At 34.7% G+C, this 17,481-nt stretch overlaps 1 protein-coding gene across 1 annotated transcript in view; it reads left to right on the forward strand.

Annotated features, from left to right (window-relative positions):
• Nucleotides 1-789: 789 nt before the first annotated feature.
• Nucleotides 790-17,481, forward strand: part of CD34 (CD34 molecule) — a 36,466-nt gene continuing 19,774 nt past the window's right edge. Inside the window, exon 1 of the mRNA XM_015816981.1 lies at nt 790-1,086. Coding sequence (XP_015672467.1) covers nt 1,008-1,086 — 79 coding nt within the window. The 5' untranslated portion in view covers nt 790-1,007. The remainder of the gene's footprint in view (nt 1,087-17,481) is intronic.

Here is a 17,481-nt window from a genome sequence, read left to right on the forward strand (position 1 = left end):
GTGTGGTCTCACTAGGGTTTTATAAAGCGGTACTAATAGTTTTGTGAGAATGCCAATATACTGTGAAAATTCTAAATGTGAGCTTCAAATTAAGATGACTGTCTGCCCAGTTGATAGCACACTTCATAGATCAATGCATGCTGATAGTCCAGTAAAAATGTAATCATTTTCTAAATATACTTTGTGCATAGCATTAAGAAACTTCCGTAAACCTGCATGCAAATTGCTATGCCAGAGGCGTTTAGAAAATAGTTAGCCAAATGTTTTAAGTGCCCTTTCTTGCATATCATAAAGCTTATGAAGATTCTTAAGAATCTTCTGTTCAATAAGAAACTGCTACCTGCCCCAGTAAGGCTCCCTCCACTGGCTTTAGTTTATAACATTCTGTTCTCAAGTCCTTCAATTTCAGTATGCTTCTAGCTAAAGTTCTCTCCCGGGTTGCTTGAAGCTAATTGATTTTAAATCTTTCATTCTGTTTGCTTTTCTTCACATGGAGAAAATCTTACTTTAAAAGTGCCTTTCACCAATTAGTTCTTGATTTCTTTTTGTTTAAATATTGCAACTAATCAAAACTATTTTTAATAGAAGAAATGTGGTTTTAAAATTTTCCAGCACTGTTCATGTTAAAGTAGCCAGAATATTTGTTCCCATACTTATATATACATTTTAAAGCTTATGTTCTGTTCATAATAAAAGCAAGAAGTTTCCAGGAAAGTGTTAACTGATGTGCTATTGTAGGGTGAGGGGAAGTTTAACAATGATGTTGACAGACTCTTCTGAACTATATAAAGCTATGAGATCAGACTTCAGAAAACTCCACCTCACAATCTTGAGCCACAAACACATCTTTTAGGAGGGAATCCTATCCCACAATGAACTGACCTCAAAAAGCTTTAGTTAATAAGAAGAAACACTGAAGCCTCCAGAACACGGCAGAGAAACTCAATCTGAGGGGAGCTCTGAGAATCATTCAGTTGTTAGTCCTGGACACTGCTTCTGTCCTGGGAATGATGCTAGTGTGGAGTTTTAAGATCATGAAGGAAAGGAAACTCCTCTGGGCAACCTTCTACATTTTGTGCCTGTTGGGTGAGTATTTGAAAAGAAGGTACAGCCTATGAACCTCTGATGCATAAAAGTGAAAGAATGGAATTATGAGTCTGTATGCCATAGCTTATGAAATATTAATAGAAGTGTGTACTATTTAATGTAATGCCAGTCCCTTTGAGGTTCGAAAGTCAGATAAAAGTAGTAAAAGAATGCCATATGGAATCAAAATCTTTCAAATTAGTGCTTTATAGACAGAAAGGGTTACAGATGTGTAGCCTCCCTTTGTGATGAAATGCATACAGATAACAGATGCAGGTGCTTTATTCACTGCTTTGTATCCGTATGCTTTTCCACAAATCATAGAGAATGCTTAGTTATCCTAGCATGTATTTTTATCATTCATTCTTAATCCAGAGTAGATAAGTAAAAGCAAACATACTGTTAAGTTTTTTTAAAAAGAATAAATTCTATGCTTGTAATTTCAAATGTCTATGCTATATAGTTTATTGTTTTAATATCTTAAAGGGGTACATTTGGTTTGCTAATTAGTGTATTTATTTAAGCTTGCTCTTTAAAGTGTATCCTTCTCCCCAATCCCTACTGTCCAATGTTTAGTTTCAAAAACAGTTATTAATTGCAAATGTTTTACCTTTCTGAAAATACTTAAAAAATGCAGCAGGATAAAATATATTTGGTATAAATGTTTGTCTGTGTGTTTGCGTGTGTGCCCGCATGTGCACATGCGCATGCTTGCCTTCCAGTCAGTGTTGTCTCCTGATTACCACCTGAAGTTTTATTGGCAAGATTTTTTCAGAAGTGTTTTGCTATTATCTCCTTCCTAGGGCTAATAGTGAGTGAGTGAGTGAGTGAGTGAGTGAGTGAGTGAGTGAGTGAGTGAGTGAGTGAGTGAGTGAACCAACGTCACCTAGCTGGCTTTGTGCCCACAATGTAGCTAGAAAATGGTTTTTTATTTCAACATATTGTGTACTGCAATATCCAGACTCTTTAAATAAATATTTTTAGTGAAAAACAGTCATTAATACAATCAAAACCACCCACAATACTAACAGTAGCAAAGAATAAAGCAGAGTTTATCAGATGAGTATAATCACCAGTTATACTGCATTTTACAATTTATTAGACCATGTGTGAGGATATTTTGCCATTCAAAAAGTCCTTCCTTTCTGAGCAATGGGAAGTTGGTCATGTGCCATTGTATTATCTTTTTTCAGTTTGTTTCAAAAGTTAATAAAGCTCAGCTGTAAGTGAAGATGTTGTCATGATGATAACCACAGGTGAAAATGGTCGACAACTGATTGGACCATAGACCAACTGAAATGTTCTGTCCAAAAAGAAAAGTAGCCAACTTAAGTTTTTTATTTAGCATATCATTAGATGGTACATCCTATCAGATGGTATACTGTTCTTTTTCTGAATGTTTTATATCTATTGTACTTTGAAGTGCTCCCCAAAGGATCCCCAATTGCTTTCAGTTGACATGTTTGATTCTGTTTGCTTGTCCAAATGCCAAGAAATATATATTAGACACCTGCTGGGAACTTGCACGTTGTCCACATTCCCTAATAACTATCCACAATGTTTCTGGAGACAAATGCCTATTATTACATAGAATAGAATGCATTCTATATTGGTAGAACAATGTTATCTATCATATAAAGAACTTACAAGTTCTTTCTGCAGTAGCAGACATTGTGTAAATAAAATTCTTTATAAAAAAAATACAGCTATGCATTGCTGTTTTAGTGGATGTAGATAATCAGCTCTTAGTCAATATTCATAACATAGTGGGGGTGGTAAGGACAATATCTGGCCTGTAAATAACCCCGGGATGAGTAGACTGTATTATTTTGAGCCCTTTGTGCCCTGATTTGCAACTATAAAAACCTGATCATGCCTGGGAAGGATGTGATATCTGAACGTGACATTCAAATTATAACTTGAATCCTTTGGGATATCTGAACATGACATTCAAATAATAACTTGAATCCTTTTTTAGTTATCACATAGGAAAACTGCCTCCTAATTAATTCTCAGATAATCACGGTAATCATGGTCTCTCTGTGTGTGTGTTTTTATTTCTAAGCAGTATCTTCAAGTACTTTATTAACAGTTTTGAAAGTTCTCATGTTACTGGAAGAGCAACTTCCCAGTTGTCCAAGTGCAGGTTTCAATCCATAGACAGGCCCTTAACCAGAAATTAGAAAAACACGGAATTGGTTTTGCAATATGTAGCCAATATGCAGCAAAATGACTATGTGGATATATATTTCAATCTGCCTCATAATTTTTATTCATGTTCTTCTGAAAGATTGAGATGCATCTTGAAAGAAAATGTATCCAAGGCCATTGGCCATGTAACTGAGCATTGAATTGGGTCCAAGAGAGCAAAGTCTTCCAAAAAATGGCGTTGACTGTTTACCATTTCGGAGATGCATGAGAAGTTTGGGTTTTGGAATTTGTTTATACTTGGCAGTCATTTTAAGGAGATGATTGTGCATTTGTGGATTCTTGAATTCTTTCCCACTATCTTTATAATACTAATCTCTCTCCCTCCCTCCCTCCCTCCCTCTCCCCCTCTCTCTAAATAGCATGTAAATTCAGTATTTTATTAGAGTTAGGAGTAAGCCAAATCTCTTCATTAAATTCCATGAATGTAGCAAAAAGCAAAATAAGTAATTGACTAGGAGGCTTTATTTAAATTGCCATGGCACTATTCCTTGGAGTTTATTAGAAGCTTAAGATCCTCATTTCTTAAGAAAAATCAGAAGAGAAAGATCTCTAAGCAAAATGAAAAATCCAGAGGACAATTTCTCAGAAAGGTTTGGTTGTACCCATTCTTTCTTTTTCTTTTTTAAAGAGATGTCTATTCTTACTGAAAAACCTGAATGATTTAAATGCACAAGTGTACAAATAACACATAGAAACTGGAATGTGGGAATGTATTTTCTTTTGAATCATAATCAAGAAGAGTTAAAAGGTTGAAGAGTTAAAGAGCTAAAGAGACCTGACCTGCTGAAGCAACTTTAGAAAAGAAACATAATCTAATTTACATGTGGCTGAAAAGATAAACATTTAACAGTCACAGTCATTTAATGTTTCATTTTAACTTTCCCTTATCAGGTTTCAGACTCAATTGTCTTGACCATGGTCACATTGCCAATTTGCTGGGTTAAATCTAAAGGGCAAAAGAGAATTGTGCACTTCTACATTTTGCACTGGGGAAGTGTTCCCCAATTATTTAATCAAAAATATTTAATCAAAAATTAACTTAATCAACTTCAACTTTATTTATTTATTTGCTTGTTTTGCTCATATAACAAGACAAATGTTTATCATTGCACATTTTCTTTTTTCTTGTTTTCCACAGCAAACAGAAAAATCTGGATAATTTTTTAATGTTTCTTCATAGAAAGGAGGTAACTTATGTGTTGGGATTTATTTAAGTCATTTGTTTCTCCTGCTTCTTTGCTTTTTCATCGTCATCAAATGATACTTTGCTTTGTATCTACAAAGATTTAGGAGACTACTATTATAAAACTATAAGATTATCACTTCACACTGGCAAAGTACATTGCTCAGAATCAGATCTATATAGACAGACAGCTTCCCTTTTCATCAAGACAGCATATACTGTAAAACCATTTTAATTTAGGGAACCTCAAAGCTGTTATTGTAAACTATGATGCCCTTATGTAACATATTGCTAAAATATCATATTGATGTGTGTATATTTCTTTAATAGTTACTTCACATATGATATGTTAACTTTCTAATTTTTTTTATTTGCATTGTAAAAATCTAAAGGAGGAAACCAAACATATGCATCCAATGTATTATGTTTTATCTTTGCTAGGGAGCTGAAAGTGCCTATAAGCCTATAAGCCCAATTACCTAGTAATTAATACATTTGCCAAATATTGCATTCAAAAAGAATGTTTTAATATAACAAACAAATCCTCTTAAATGGGAATAATGGTAACAAAACAAAAAGAAAACTGTGAGCATAGAGTGTTGTATGATAGTATCACAGACAAAAATACCAGTTTTTGAAGATTGAACTGAACTTCATTTAGCTTCCATTGGTCAATGATACAAATTGATAGCAAAAAATTGTTATATTTGGGGACAGCTCTTTGGAATGAGAATATTGCACTCAGAGCAAGTACTGTAAATTAAATTATTTAGAAAATATATTAATATTGAAGATAACTATTTACAGGGGGGTTATGATATTCTTATGAGATTATTGTGGGCCTCATAAATGATACTTAACATGAATTAGTAATATTAGTAAAAAGATATTTCAAAAAGTTTTCAAGAGGACTAATAGAATGGGAATAATCTGAATCTGAAATCCCCAGAAATTATACCATAGCAATGCTAAATTTAATTTTAGCACTTTTATGTTCATTTTATTTCCAATATATACAACCTAGATTGGTGTAGGAAACTTGGAAAAGGATAGGTTATAATAGGGATTATATCTGATTTAATTCAAATCCTAATTACATTTTAAGGTTAAATTACTTGATCTGAACTGAAATAGAATATTCAGCAATAATGAACTGTGGTGTGGGGTTTTTAAAACTGGTTTTTGAAGTTTGAAAGATGACAAAACTCAGATGTTCACATCATATGCAATCCATTTTAAAAAATAACACATTGATATTGTAGGCACTTCAGCTATTACATTTGAGTAGAGTAAATGAGCAAGGAGTTGGCTTAACCAGGTGTTGTAATGTTTTAAGTTGTCAACTTCTCTCCTTCTCACATTCTCCTCAGTCTTTTCTTTGTGTCATTCGTGAGTGTAAAGCCCACACCCATATCCTGTCTAGGCCCATGTGGAAAAGGAAAAAGCATCTGGAGGAGGGAATGGGTAAAATTTTATCAGATACTTCCAGAGGGAAGGGGACTCCACCCTTCTGAATTCCTGCCATGTGGCTGGAGAAGAACAAAACTAAAGATTCGTGACTAATGTTGCTCAGAATCTCCAAAGGTGGTATTCATTATAGCTATTGGCAGGATAAATCACAAATACAAAAATCTTGGTTTCTCCAATTTGATTTCCCATATCCTCCAACAAATGAAAAACTCTGAAGCTCATTTTTACCCACATAGCAGTGTGATATTAATTTTGGAAGCCTGAAGCTAAGTGCTAATTTCTATGCTTCACATTTACCTTCAACCTCAGCTATTCTATCATTAGAATTCTCAGCTACAATCCGTTGGTCTAATAAGAAGATATACAGTTTTAAAATATCAAGGCTACAGAAGCCATTCTTACATTGCTTTAAAACTTTGCAAGGCCATTGTCTGGAAGGCATGAAAATGCATACTGAGGATTTCCATTCTAATAGTTTTACAGCAAATCCAGCCATTGTTGTAGTGATGTATTATTAATAAAGACAGGCTTTAGATTGCTACAGCTAGGGCTTATTTGTATTATAAATTGCTAGTATGGAAGATCTTACACTGAAATAATATAAGACTTGTATATAAATGTTATTGAGCAAAAACCTATAAACAACAAGATTTAACAATTGACTCCAGAGTTTTTGGACTTTTTCACAGACACATATATATACAACAATGTATACATGTACATACCAACATGCATATAGAATTTCCCACATTTCCCAAGACTAAGTTGTTGCATCAGATATGATGAGTATATGGAGGCAAGGAGGATTTGCAACTCTGTTTAAAGAGTGTGAGTCATTGCCTTGCTTTATATTTTTTACATTATTTTAAAAAGTGCATGGTTTGAACATGCAAAGCAAAAGCAAGGTTACAATGCAATTTATTCCATTTATCAGCTTTTGCAATGCAATAAACATTAGTGTATACTTATTATTCCACTCTATTCCTAGGAAGATGAAAAGCTTGTAATTATTTCATCAAAGATATATCTATCACAGTCATCAAATTATTCACTATCTAAGAAATGGGTATGAGTGGGTTGAAGAAACATAGTTCTTCCTTAAAAGAGAAAGGGGTCATTTTGCAATTCATCATTTTTCTTTTTTATTTGCTTTTTCTTAAAATGGAGCTCTAACAAACATGTGCAGTTTGATCTAATTCTGTTAAATCTTCCATTTTCAGAACAGAAAAAAGGCAAATGCAGCACATAGCTTCCTCTGCATTTAATACAGCTAGCCTCCTCTGTATCTAATACAGATGACTGGTTTGAAGCATTCATCTAACAAAAAAAAAAAGGCAAGCAAACTTTCAGGTTCCAAAGTTACGTATGAGGAAATCAGTTGTAGTTCAAAAAGCCGTGGCAGATAAAGGCAGATGTGGTGATTGTTCATCTGGTTTGCTTCCTTCCTTACAGGAAAGTTTTATGTTGTAAATAGCTGTTGCAAAGAGACAAGACAAATGCTGCAGGTGCAGTGGTGGGATTCAGCCAGTTCACACCACTTCAGCATAACCGGTAGCTAATTTTTTGTTGCCCAGGCCCAGAATGGACTTCTGGAAGCAGCATCCACACAGAGAACTGGTTGTTCACATATTGCTAGAACCATATTGAAATATAGTGGTTAATACATTAGATGCAGAAAATCCACAGTTCCTGGATTCAGATTTGGCCAGGCAAAGGAATGTTGTATCTGAAACTGATACTCTGGTAGAGTGGTTGAGGAACAGACAGAATTACGCAGAATATTTCTGACTATTGTGGAATCTCCATCAAACTGAAAACTCTGAGAATGAAGGAGAGATGTAATGGTTTGATGTCTTTTGTCCTCTGTAAGGCAAATTCTACAATAGCCAGAGCAGAGATTGGCTGCCCCAAGATAAAAAGAAAAAAAAATTGTATGAGAGCCAGAATTTTGATGCTAAAATAGGATTTCTAAGTTGAGACCTGAATGTAAATACAATATTTTGCCTCATACTTCCTGGACTTCCTCTTTAACTGACAACCTCTTCCTTTCCTCAATAACTATACTACCCCTATGGCAGTGCTGGGATTCAAATATGTGAACAACCGGTTCTCTGTGTGGATGCCACTTCCGGAAGTCCATTCTGGGCCTGGGCAACAAAAAATTAGCTACCGGTTCTGCCAAAGTGGTGCAAATCGGCTGAATCCATCACTGCCCTATGGTTGCTCTTGCCCCTTTTAAGGAAAGCAGAGAAAAATCCTTTTTGACATACAGATTGATGAAGGATTAACATGTTTTTCACCCTCCTTAGAGTAACTTTATAAGATTGTCTTTAAAGATAAAATGTTTATAGTAATCACATTTATTGGAGTTATGGTTAGGGTTACAGGAAGCATTTTTATCCTGCTTTTATTTTAAAAATAACTCAAGGTGGTGAAGATACTTAATACTTCTTATTTTCCCCACAACAACAATCCTGTGAGGTGGGTTGGGCTGAGAGAGAAGACTGCCCAAAGTCATCCAGCCAGCCTTCAAGCCTAAGGTGGAACAGAACTCACAGTTTCCTGGTTTCTAGCCTAGTGCTTTAACCACTTTGTTTTTGTTTGTAGAAATTTGATATTAAATTAAATTAAGTTCATCTTACGGAGTAATTCAGATTCTCAAACAATAATTCAAGTTTTTATTTTCAAGGATCCAGGGAATTCTAGCCATTAAGGAATTATTTGCAGTACAATATAGGTTTTTCTAAGTTTTCATTTTGACACATGTCTGCATATTTGAATAATGTGTACTACATTGAATTCTGACCACAAAGCTGATTTGTTCTTTCCATGACATCACCCATTTGCAAAGGTTTACAAAGAACCAAACGTTCAAGAATTAGCAGATAGTTCATGCCATCTCCCAGTGTGTCCTCTGGAACCAAAACATAAGCAGAGTAGATGAGCAAGGAGCTGGCAAAGAAGTTGCTCCAAACAGTATTCTCCTGGGAGAGAGCATGCATAGGAAAGGCAAAAAAAAAATCCTCTGGAAGAATGGTTGACATCAGAGTAGGGGATTAACTTCCTGAAGTCATTTCTCTTGATGTCATTTGTGTTTTTAGGGAAGTGTGATGGATAAGTGAGACTGAATATGACCCGAAGTCTACATACATTTCTAATATATTTTTAGGTGGCATAATTATAGACTTACCCAAGGATGTACTTTCATAACCTTGGTGCCATAACAGAAAAGACCCTTTTTCTCACTCTACCTGTAAAGGTTGTAGGACATATAATTTATTGCCATCTAAACTCACTGATTCAGGCTGTTCACTTAGAAGTGAGTCAATGGAACTTGAGTAAATATACATTTAGATAAGTAGGCTTAATTTTCCCATTTATGAGAGTGAAAGTTCATTCTCTGAACTTGTGGGTTGGCTAAGTAACATCTTCAGCAGAGTTTAGGGGATGTCAGTGTCAGCATTCTTCTGTTTATAAGGGCTTTGTGTGGTCAGTAGGTCTTGTGATGGGTCAGGTGTGGGTGTGTCAAGTGAGGGTCTTGTAATGGACCTTGTGATGGGTCAGGTGTCATCAGTGGGAGTCTTGTGATGGGTCTTGTGATGGGGAGGTTACATCAGGTGAGGGTCATTGGCAGGTGAAGTGCTGGTTGTAGGGGGGGGCTTGCGTGGATTGGTTAAGGGTCGGTGTTCTCTCTGGTTGGCTGTGCAGTTGATTTGGATTCTGAGGGGTTTGCAAGCTGGTTGTAGGTCAATGTGTCTGTTGATGGAATTGCTTGTAGGGTGCCAGGCTTTCCCACTTATTTTATTCAACAGCTTGGGTGCTGCTAATTGTGATGGACCTGATTTCTTTGCATGAGTTTATGACAGTTGTGGGTGTGGAAATTCTTGTATTGCGGTTGCTGTAATCTATATTCAGGACCTTCCTGTGGGAGGTACAGGGACAGAATGTTTATTTGAGCATATACACACACAGCGAGAGCGCTTGCTACATCTCATGTTAATCTATTGTTTTCCATTGTTTTTGTCCATAGAAGCTTTATATAAATCAAAGTGTTTGTAGGAATCTGAAGTACTAAAATAACCATTAGCCTTATATTTTAACTGATTCATTTTGCTGCCTTGAAAGATCCATCATTTGAAATACTGAATTATACCCAAATGTGAGGCCCAGTAATAATTGCTCCCATTCCTATTGAAAAAGCATTGCTGCACTAAAAGTAATAATCATACAACATTAAATTCAGACTTTACCCATGTGGTGTTACTGAAGCCAGCAAACATGTTTATTTTTATGTTAATATTTACTGTGAACTGCTAACCCTGGTCACTCTGACCAATGTTATTTAAAACTTTTGCTTTCAGATTTAACTGATTTCATTTTGTCAAGGTTTTGTCAACTGATATATAAGTTATACAGCAATTTGTCTGATTGATCTGTTTATCTAATTGATTAATCAACATCAGTTTTATGAATAAACTATGTAAGAAAAAAAATTGATGAGATACTGTATTTCTATTACATTTTGGCTCTTTGTCCATAAGATGGCAGCATGATAGTAGACTCAATGTCTGAATAAGATTTAATTTCACATGTGGTTATATTCACAAATTATCAAGATACATACTAGATCTTTTTGCAGATTTTTTTCTGAAAGTATACCTAAAACAATGGGCTATCATTGGGTTTTTTTAAAAGTCTTTAATTCTATAGTTCAATCTATGGATTAATAAAAGAGTATGTCTCATATATTTCCACTGATATCTGTAAACCGTGTCATTACAGAAGGGCATTTTCTGTTAGCAAGGTCAGAAACACAGATGTAAATGTAGAGCCCTTGTTTTAGCTAATAGTGACAGTTTTCTTAGCAGTTAAAGTCTTGTGTTTCAGGCAAACTTAACTGCACTTGAATTACCGACAAACACTATTTTAAAGACTGATTTTTCTGATTAGTTTAGACTTACTTTGTATTTAAGATAAGCATAGAATTTCCATAATACTATTTTAAGTCTCAGCCTAAACATTGTGTGGAGTTGTAGGTCAAGTCTCAGTTTGACACCATTATAAACGATGGTATTTTCAGCATGCACTCACTTCTTGAATTGTGTGTGGGGGGGTTGGGGGTGATTTATCCTTCAAGCTTATCCTTCCATGTTACCTGGAAAGGGTTAAATGCAGTAGTGCCATTCCTATTTTCTTGGATTTTCAAACTATAGGATTTTGACCCAGGGCTTTCATCTGCAGTTTACTAGCAAAAGTAGTTCCAATGAGAACTGAAGGATGCTCTCTCCTCTAGGTGAGATGCCCAATGCAGATTTATGCTGATCTAGAGCCATAAGTATGCTAGCTTACTTCATGGGACAAACTGTCTATTTTCAGAGCCTTACTATCTCTAGATGAAATCATTGTTTCCTAAAGAAATATGGCAATGATTTTTGGATTAAATCCTCCTTTCAACTACATATAATATTTTTGCTGGAAGAAAGCCTTCTGAGAAAGGATAATTATTGAGTAAGTTTATTCGTTGTTCAACAAGTTGTCGTGTCTTTTATTATTTTAAAGGGTGCAACTAGATGAAAAATAGTATGAGATCCTTGGCTGGATTTCTCTCTTTTCTACAAATGCAGCTATGAGTGAACCTGAGTCAGATTAGAGCACTATACATCAGAAGAGCTTTAGGCTTTTCCTGTTGAGGCTTTTCCCAATTTCACCTCATCCATACAGACAAGCACAAACTTATTTTCCCAAAAGCAGAATGGAAATATTTGATTCTATAAACAGAGCACATAAAGAGAATAAGCTCCCTTTTTAAGTGCTAGAGGGCCCACAGCTGTTTTTTAAACAATAGAAGGAACTGAGATCTTAAGAGTTCTTCCCTACCACCTCAACTTGTGCCTCACAGATGTTTGAACACACCACTAATAACGTCTCTCAATTTCATTGTAATATTGAAAGCACTGCACTCTTGTTCCTCAGAAAAACAAATGTCTAATTTGTGTGACAGCATCATCTCAGTGATGTTGAATGGGTTACAACGTTCTGCATTTTTACTTCCAGGGTTGAAGCACTACTACCACTTGTTTGATTTACAGCCATTTACAGTTTAAACATGTGAGGATCTAGAGTTTGGGCTTCCACAAAATACAAGTCCCCTTTTCCAAGACTTTCCTTTTCTCGCTTTAAAAATCAAGCAAGCATGCATACCCAAGAGCATACAAAAATGATCAAATTTATATACATTCCCAATTTAGCACACTTATTAAAGAAACTAACAAAGAAAGAATGTTTAAAGCAGTTTAATATGAACTTTAAACACAAAGTGTACTATTTGAAATAGCTACTTAAATTCATTAGGAATTTTAACCTCACAGAACAATTCCTTTGATTTCTATAACATATCTGAGCATTACTCATTACTGCAGCCTTGAAAATACAGGTTTCTAGTAGGTGGGAAGAAGGAAAATTTAAACTAATCAATCCACCATATGGATAATCTGATACCTGTCTTCCAGGTAATTCCTATAATACTTGATTATCATAAGGGACAGGAAAATTCTGTGGGTTCATGCAGATTTGAGAATGCCTTGTCTTCAGGAATGGTCTGCCAAACAGAGAGGGGAGTCAGAATCTGCCCCAGTGTGCAAGTTTCATTTTATATTTCTTTCTAGTTTCTCTTTGTGGCAGAGATAGAACAAGCATTGTTACTGAAGAGTGAGAGCAGAATCATGATTACAAAGTAGTAAAACAATGGGAAAAACACAGATATTTTATTCTATTTTTCACAAGTGATTATTAAGTACCATTATGTCATTTTTTTACTCCTATCATCCATGTAAATAGATTTTCTCCATGACAATTTATCCCTAACTTGGTCTTTCAGGTCTTCTAACTCATCCATCCACCTTGCTATTGGTCGTCATCCTTTCTTTCCTTCCACCTTTCTCAGTATTAGAGCCTTATCCAGAGAACTAGGTCTTTGTATAACAAGTGGATTATTTGAGATTAGTCATTTGAACACAAGGGAGAATTCTGTTGTGATTTGTTTGATTATTCATTGGTTTGTTTTCTTAGCTGTCCATGGTATTTTCAGCAGTCTTCTCAACACTAAAATTCAAAGGTGTCAATACATTTCTTATCATGCTTTTCCCCCCAAAAAAAATTCACTTCCATAGAATGCCACAGAGATTACCATGGTTTGCATGATTCTTATCTTTGTAGGCATGGATACATAAAGGCATTTGAATCTTTTCTGAGACTTTCATGGCTGCTCTACCAAGTGCTAGTCTTTGGCATATTTTTTTTTACTTTTTGTCCCTTTACTGTTGACAGTTGATCCTAAAAGGTAGAAGTTACCTAGTAGGATTTTAATTTTGTTCATCTTATACTTTATAATTTAAAGTATTTTCTATTTTATTTTAACTTGCCATCAAGAAGCAGGATATAAATTTAATACTAAATCAAATAAAGACTATAAATCTGGTTTTTTCAGTAGTTTATATTAAGAAGATTTGTAAGTACCATAAATTCAGCAGTTCATACAAGCAAATGTAAATCAAGCACTCAGTGAATGTGTATACAAATGAGCATGCAACTCTCACATGTCTACAATTTGGATACAAATACATGAATGTTAGTTCTTTGCAAACTGGAATGTGTATACAAATAGCCTTTCATGCAGTGAATACAAAATAATGTCTGGCTAACACTATGGTGAACTTGCAGCATTAATACACACATCCTGAGCTATGTTATATGAGACATCAATTACTCTGTTTCAGGCACTTGGCTCTAAACATTTGTTCTAGATTAATTTTAAGATAATCCAGAATTCTTGGCAACGGCAACATATCCTTTTGCACAACAGAATGTTCTTTTAATAAGGCTGGTGGATATAAATATACACCTTGCCCAAACACTGGAAAATAATTGATTTCTTGTTCTGCTTCTAGCCTTTTGACCTGTAGAAGAAAAATACCATGATTAAAATTCCTCTAAAACATACTTTCAAACAATTGTAAAGGAACTTAGAGAGGTATGGCTCATGAAAGAAGCACATGAAAAATTGTCTGCTATCAGAAACAATAATAGTAGCTCAAAAGTTACATTAGGTATCTATAATATTTTCACAAAAGGTAACAAACAAAGCTGTTGTGAAATGTGGATTATAGAAATAATGATTTAAAACTTGTTCTCTTGTTACCTGAGTTTCAAGTTTGCCTTGACTTTTAAAGAAAAAATGTAGTACAACCCCAATAGTTTGAAAGTCTGAAATTTTTAGCATTTGTTGTTAAAATCAATTAATTTTTGAAAGCTTGAGTGCATTTAATCTAAAATGACAAAATAATTAGGAATAAATATTTTAAGTTATCAGTGTTTTATTACTGGAATTATAAATGGAAATATTATCTTAAATATTGTGTGAAAAATTACAAAGAATTAGGTTAGAGATAGCTGTCCAGATGTTGATAAACTTCAGCTTCTATGAGTTACTGCCAGCACAGTTTAAAGTAAAGGGCTGTAAAGTTGCAATCCAGCACTACTGTGAATAGTTCAGTACAATTTTCCAAACAAAAACAGCATCAATTACTAAAAACATCTGTATACAACATACTATTATGATAGGAAACATCTATTCTAATACAGAAATTTCTTGCAAAAAAAATAATGAAGAGGCATATATATGTGTGTGCATGCACAGGCATGCTAATTCAGTTATATCTTTATTCTTTATTTCTCTAATTGCCTTTGGGTCCTGCATCATAAATTCCTTAAAGTAGCTATCTTTCATTCCACCAGCATTTTTCATTCAATCCTACTTTTAAAGCTTTCCCATCTGGTTTCTGCCACTATCATCCTCTGAATGGCCCTTACAACAAGTATTTTCAATGCCCCACTTCCCAATCCAGNCCAACTGGAGCCTCCGAGTGCTCCTCAAGGGGAGCCCCATGTAGAGAGCATTACAGTAGTCCAGGCGGGAGGTGACAAGAGCATGGGTGACTGTGCGCAAGGCATCCCGGTCCAGAAAAGGCCGCAACTGGTGCACCAGGCGTACCCGGTAAAACGCCCCCCTGGCCACAGCCGCCAACTGGTCGTCCAGTGTCAGCCGATGGGAAGAAGGAAAATTTAAACTAATCAATCCACCATATGGATAATCTGATACCTGTCTTCCAGGTAATTCCTATAGTACTTGATTATCATAAGGGACAGGAAAATTCTGTGGGTTCATGCAGATTTGAGAATGCCTTGTCTTCAGGAATGATCTGCCAAACAGAGAGGGGAGTCAGAATCTGCCCCAGTGTGCAAGTCTCATTTTATATTTCTTTCTAGTTTCTCTTTGTGGCAGAAATAGAACAAGCATTGTTACTGAAGAGTGAGAGCAGAATCATGATTACAAAATAGTAAAACAATGGGAAAAACACAGATATTTTATTCTATTTTTCACAAGTGATTATTAAGTACCATTATGTCATTTTTTACTCCTATCATCCATGTAAATAGATTTTCTCCATGACAATCTATCCCTAACTTGGTCTTTCAGGTCTTCTAACTCATCCATCCACCTTGCTATTGGTCGTCGTCCTTTCTTTCCTTCCACCTTTCTCAGTATTAGAGCCTTATCCAGAGAACTAGGTCTTTGTATAACAAGTGGATTATTTGAGATTAGTCATTTGAACACAAGGGAGAATTCTTTTGTGATTTGTTTGATTATTCATTGGTTTGTTTTCTTAGCTGTCCATGGTATTTTCAGCAGTCTTCTCAACACTAAAGTTCAAAGGTGTCAATACATTTCCTATCATGCTTTCCCCCCCAAAAAATTTTCACTTCCATAGAGTGCCACAGAGATTACCATGGTTTGCATGATTCTTATCTTTGTAGGCATAGATACATAAAGGCATTTGAATCTTTTCTGAGACTTTCATGGCTGCTCTACCAAGTGCTAGTCTTTGGCATATTTTTTTTTTACTTTTTGTCCCTTTACTGTTGATAGTTGATCCTAAAAGGTAGAAGTTACCTAGTAGGATTTTAATTTTGTTCATCTTATACTTTATAGTATAAAGTATTTTCTATTTTATTTTAACTTGCCATCAAGAAGCAGAATATAAATTTAATACTAAATCAAATAAAGACTATAAATCTGTTTTTTTCAGTAGTTTATATTAAGAAGATTTGTAATTACCATAAATTCAGCAGTTCATATAAGCAAATGTAAATCAAGCACTCAGTGAATGTGTATACAAATGAGCATGCAACTCTCACATGTCTACAATTTGGATACAAATACATGAATGTTAGTTCTTTGCAAACTGGAATGTGTATACAAATAGCCTTTCATGCAGTGAATACAAAATAATGTCTGGCTAACACTATGGTGAACTTGCAGCATTAATACACACATCCTGAGCTATGTTATATGAGACATCAATTACTCTGTTTCAGGCACTTGGCTCTAAACATTTGTTCTAGATTAATTTTAAGATAATCCAGAATTCTTGGCAATGGCAACATATCCTTTTGCACAACAGAATGTTCTTTTAATAAGGCTGGTGGATATAAATATACACCTTGCCCAAACACTGGAAAATAATTGATTTCTTGTTCTGCTTCTAGCCTTTTGACCTGTAGAAGAAAAATACCATGATTAAAATTCCTCTAAAACATACTTTCAAACAATTGTAAAGGAACTTAGAGAGGTATGGCTCATGAAAGAAGCACATGAAAAATTATCTGCTATCAGAAACAATAATAGTAGCTCAAAAGTTACATTAGGTATCAATAATATTTTCACAAAAGGTAACAAACAAAGTTGTTGTAAAATGTGGATTATAGAAATAATGATTTAAAACTTGTTCTCTTGTTACCTGAGTTTCAAGTTTGCCTTGACTTTTAAAGAAAAAAGGTAGTACAACCCCAATAGTTTGAAAGTCTGAAATTTTTAGCATTTGTTGTTAAAATCAATTAATTTTTGAAAGCTTGAGTGCATTTAATCTAAAATGACAAAATAATTAGGAATAAATATTTTAAGTTATCAGTGTTTTATTACTGGAATTATAAATGGAAATATTATCTTAAATATTGTGTGAAAAATTACGAAGAATTAGGTTAGAGATAGCTGTCCAGATGTTGATAAACTTCAGCTTCTATGAGTTACTGCCAGCACAGTTTAAAGTAAAGGGCTGTAAAGTTGCAATCCAGCACTACTGTGAATAGTTCAGTACAATTTTCCAAACAAAAAACATCCTATTATGATAGGAAACATCTATTCTAATACAGAAATTTCTTGCAAAAAAAATAATGAAGAGGCATATATATGTGTGTGCATGCACAGGCATGCTATTTCAGTTATATCTTTATTCTTTATTTCTCTAATTGCCTTTGGGTCCTGCATCATAAATTCCTTAAAGTAGCTATCTTTCATTCCACCAGCATTTTTCATTCAATCCTACTTTTAAAGCTTTCCCATCTGGTTTCTGCCACTATCATCCTCTGAATGGCCCTTACAACAAGTATTTTCAATGCCCCACTTCCCAATCCAG

This window comes from Protobothrops mucrosquamatus, unplaced genomic scaffold (assembly GCF_001527695.2).
Source record: "Protobothrops mucrosquamatus isolate PMUCROS unplaced genomic scaffold, P.Mucros_1.0 scaffold546, whole genome shotgun sequence".
NCBI classification, from domain to species: domain Eukaryota; kingdom Metazoa; phylum Chordata; class Lepidosauria; order Squamata; family Viperidae; genus Protobothrops; species Protobothrops mucrosquamatus.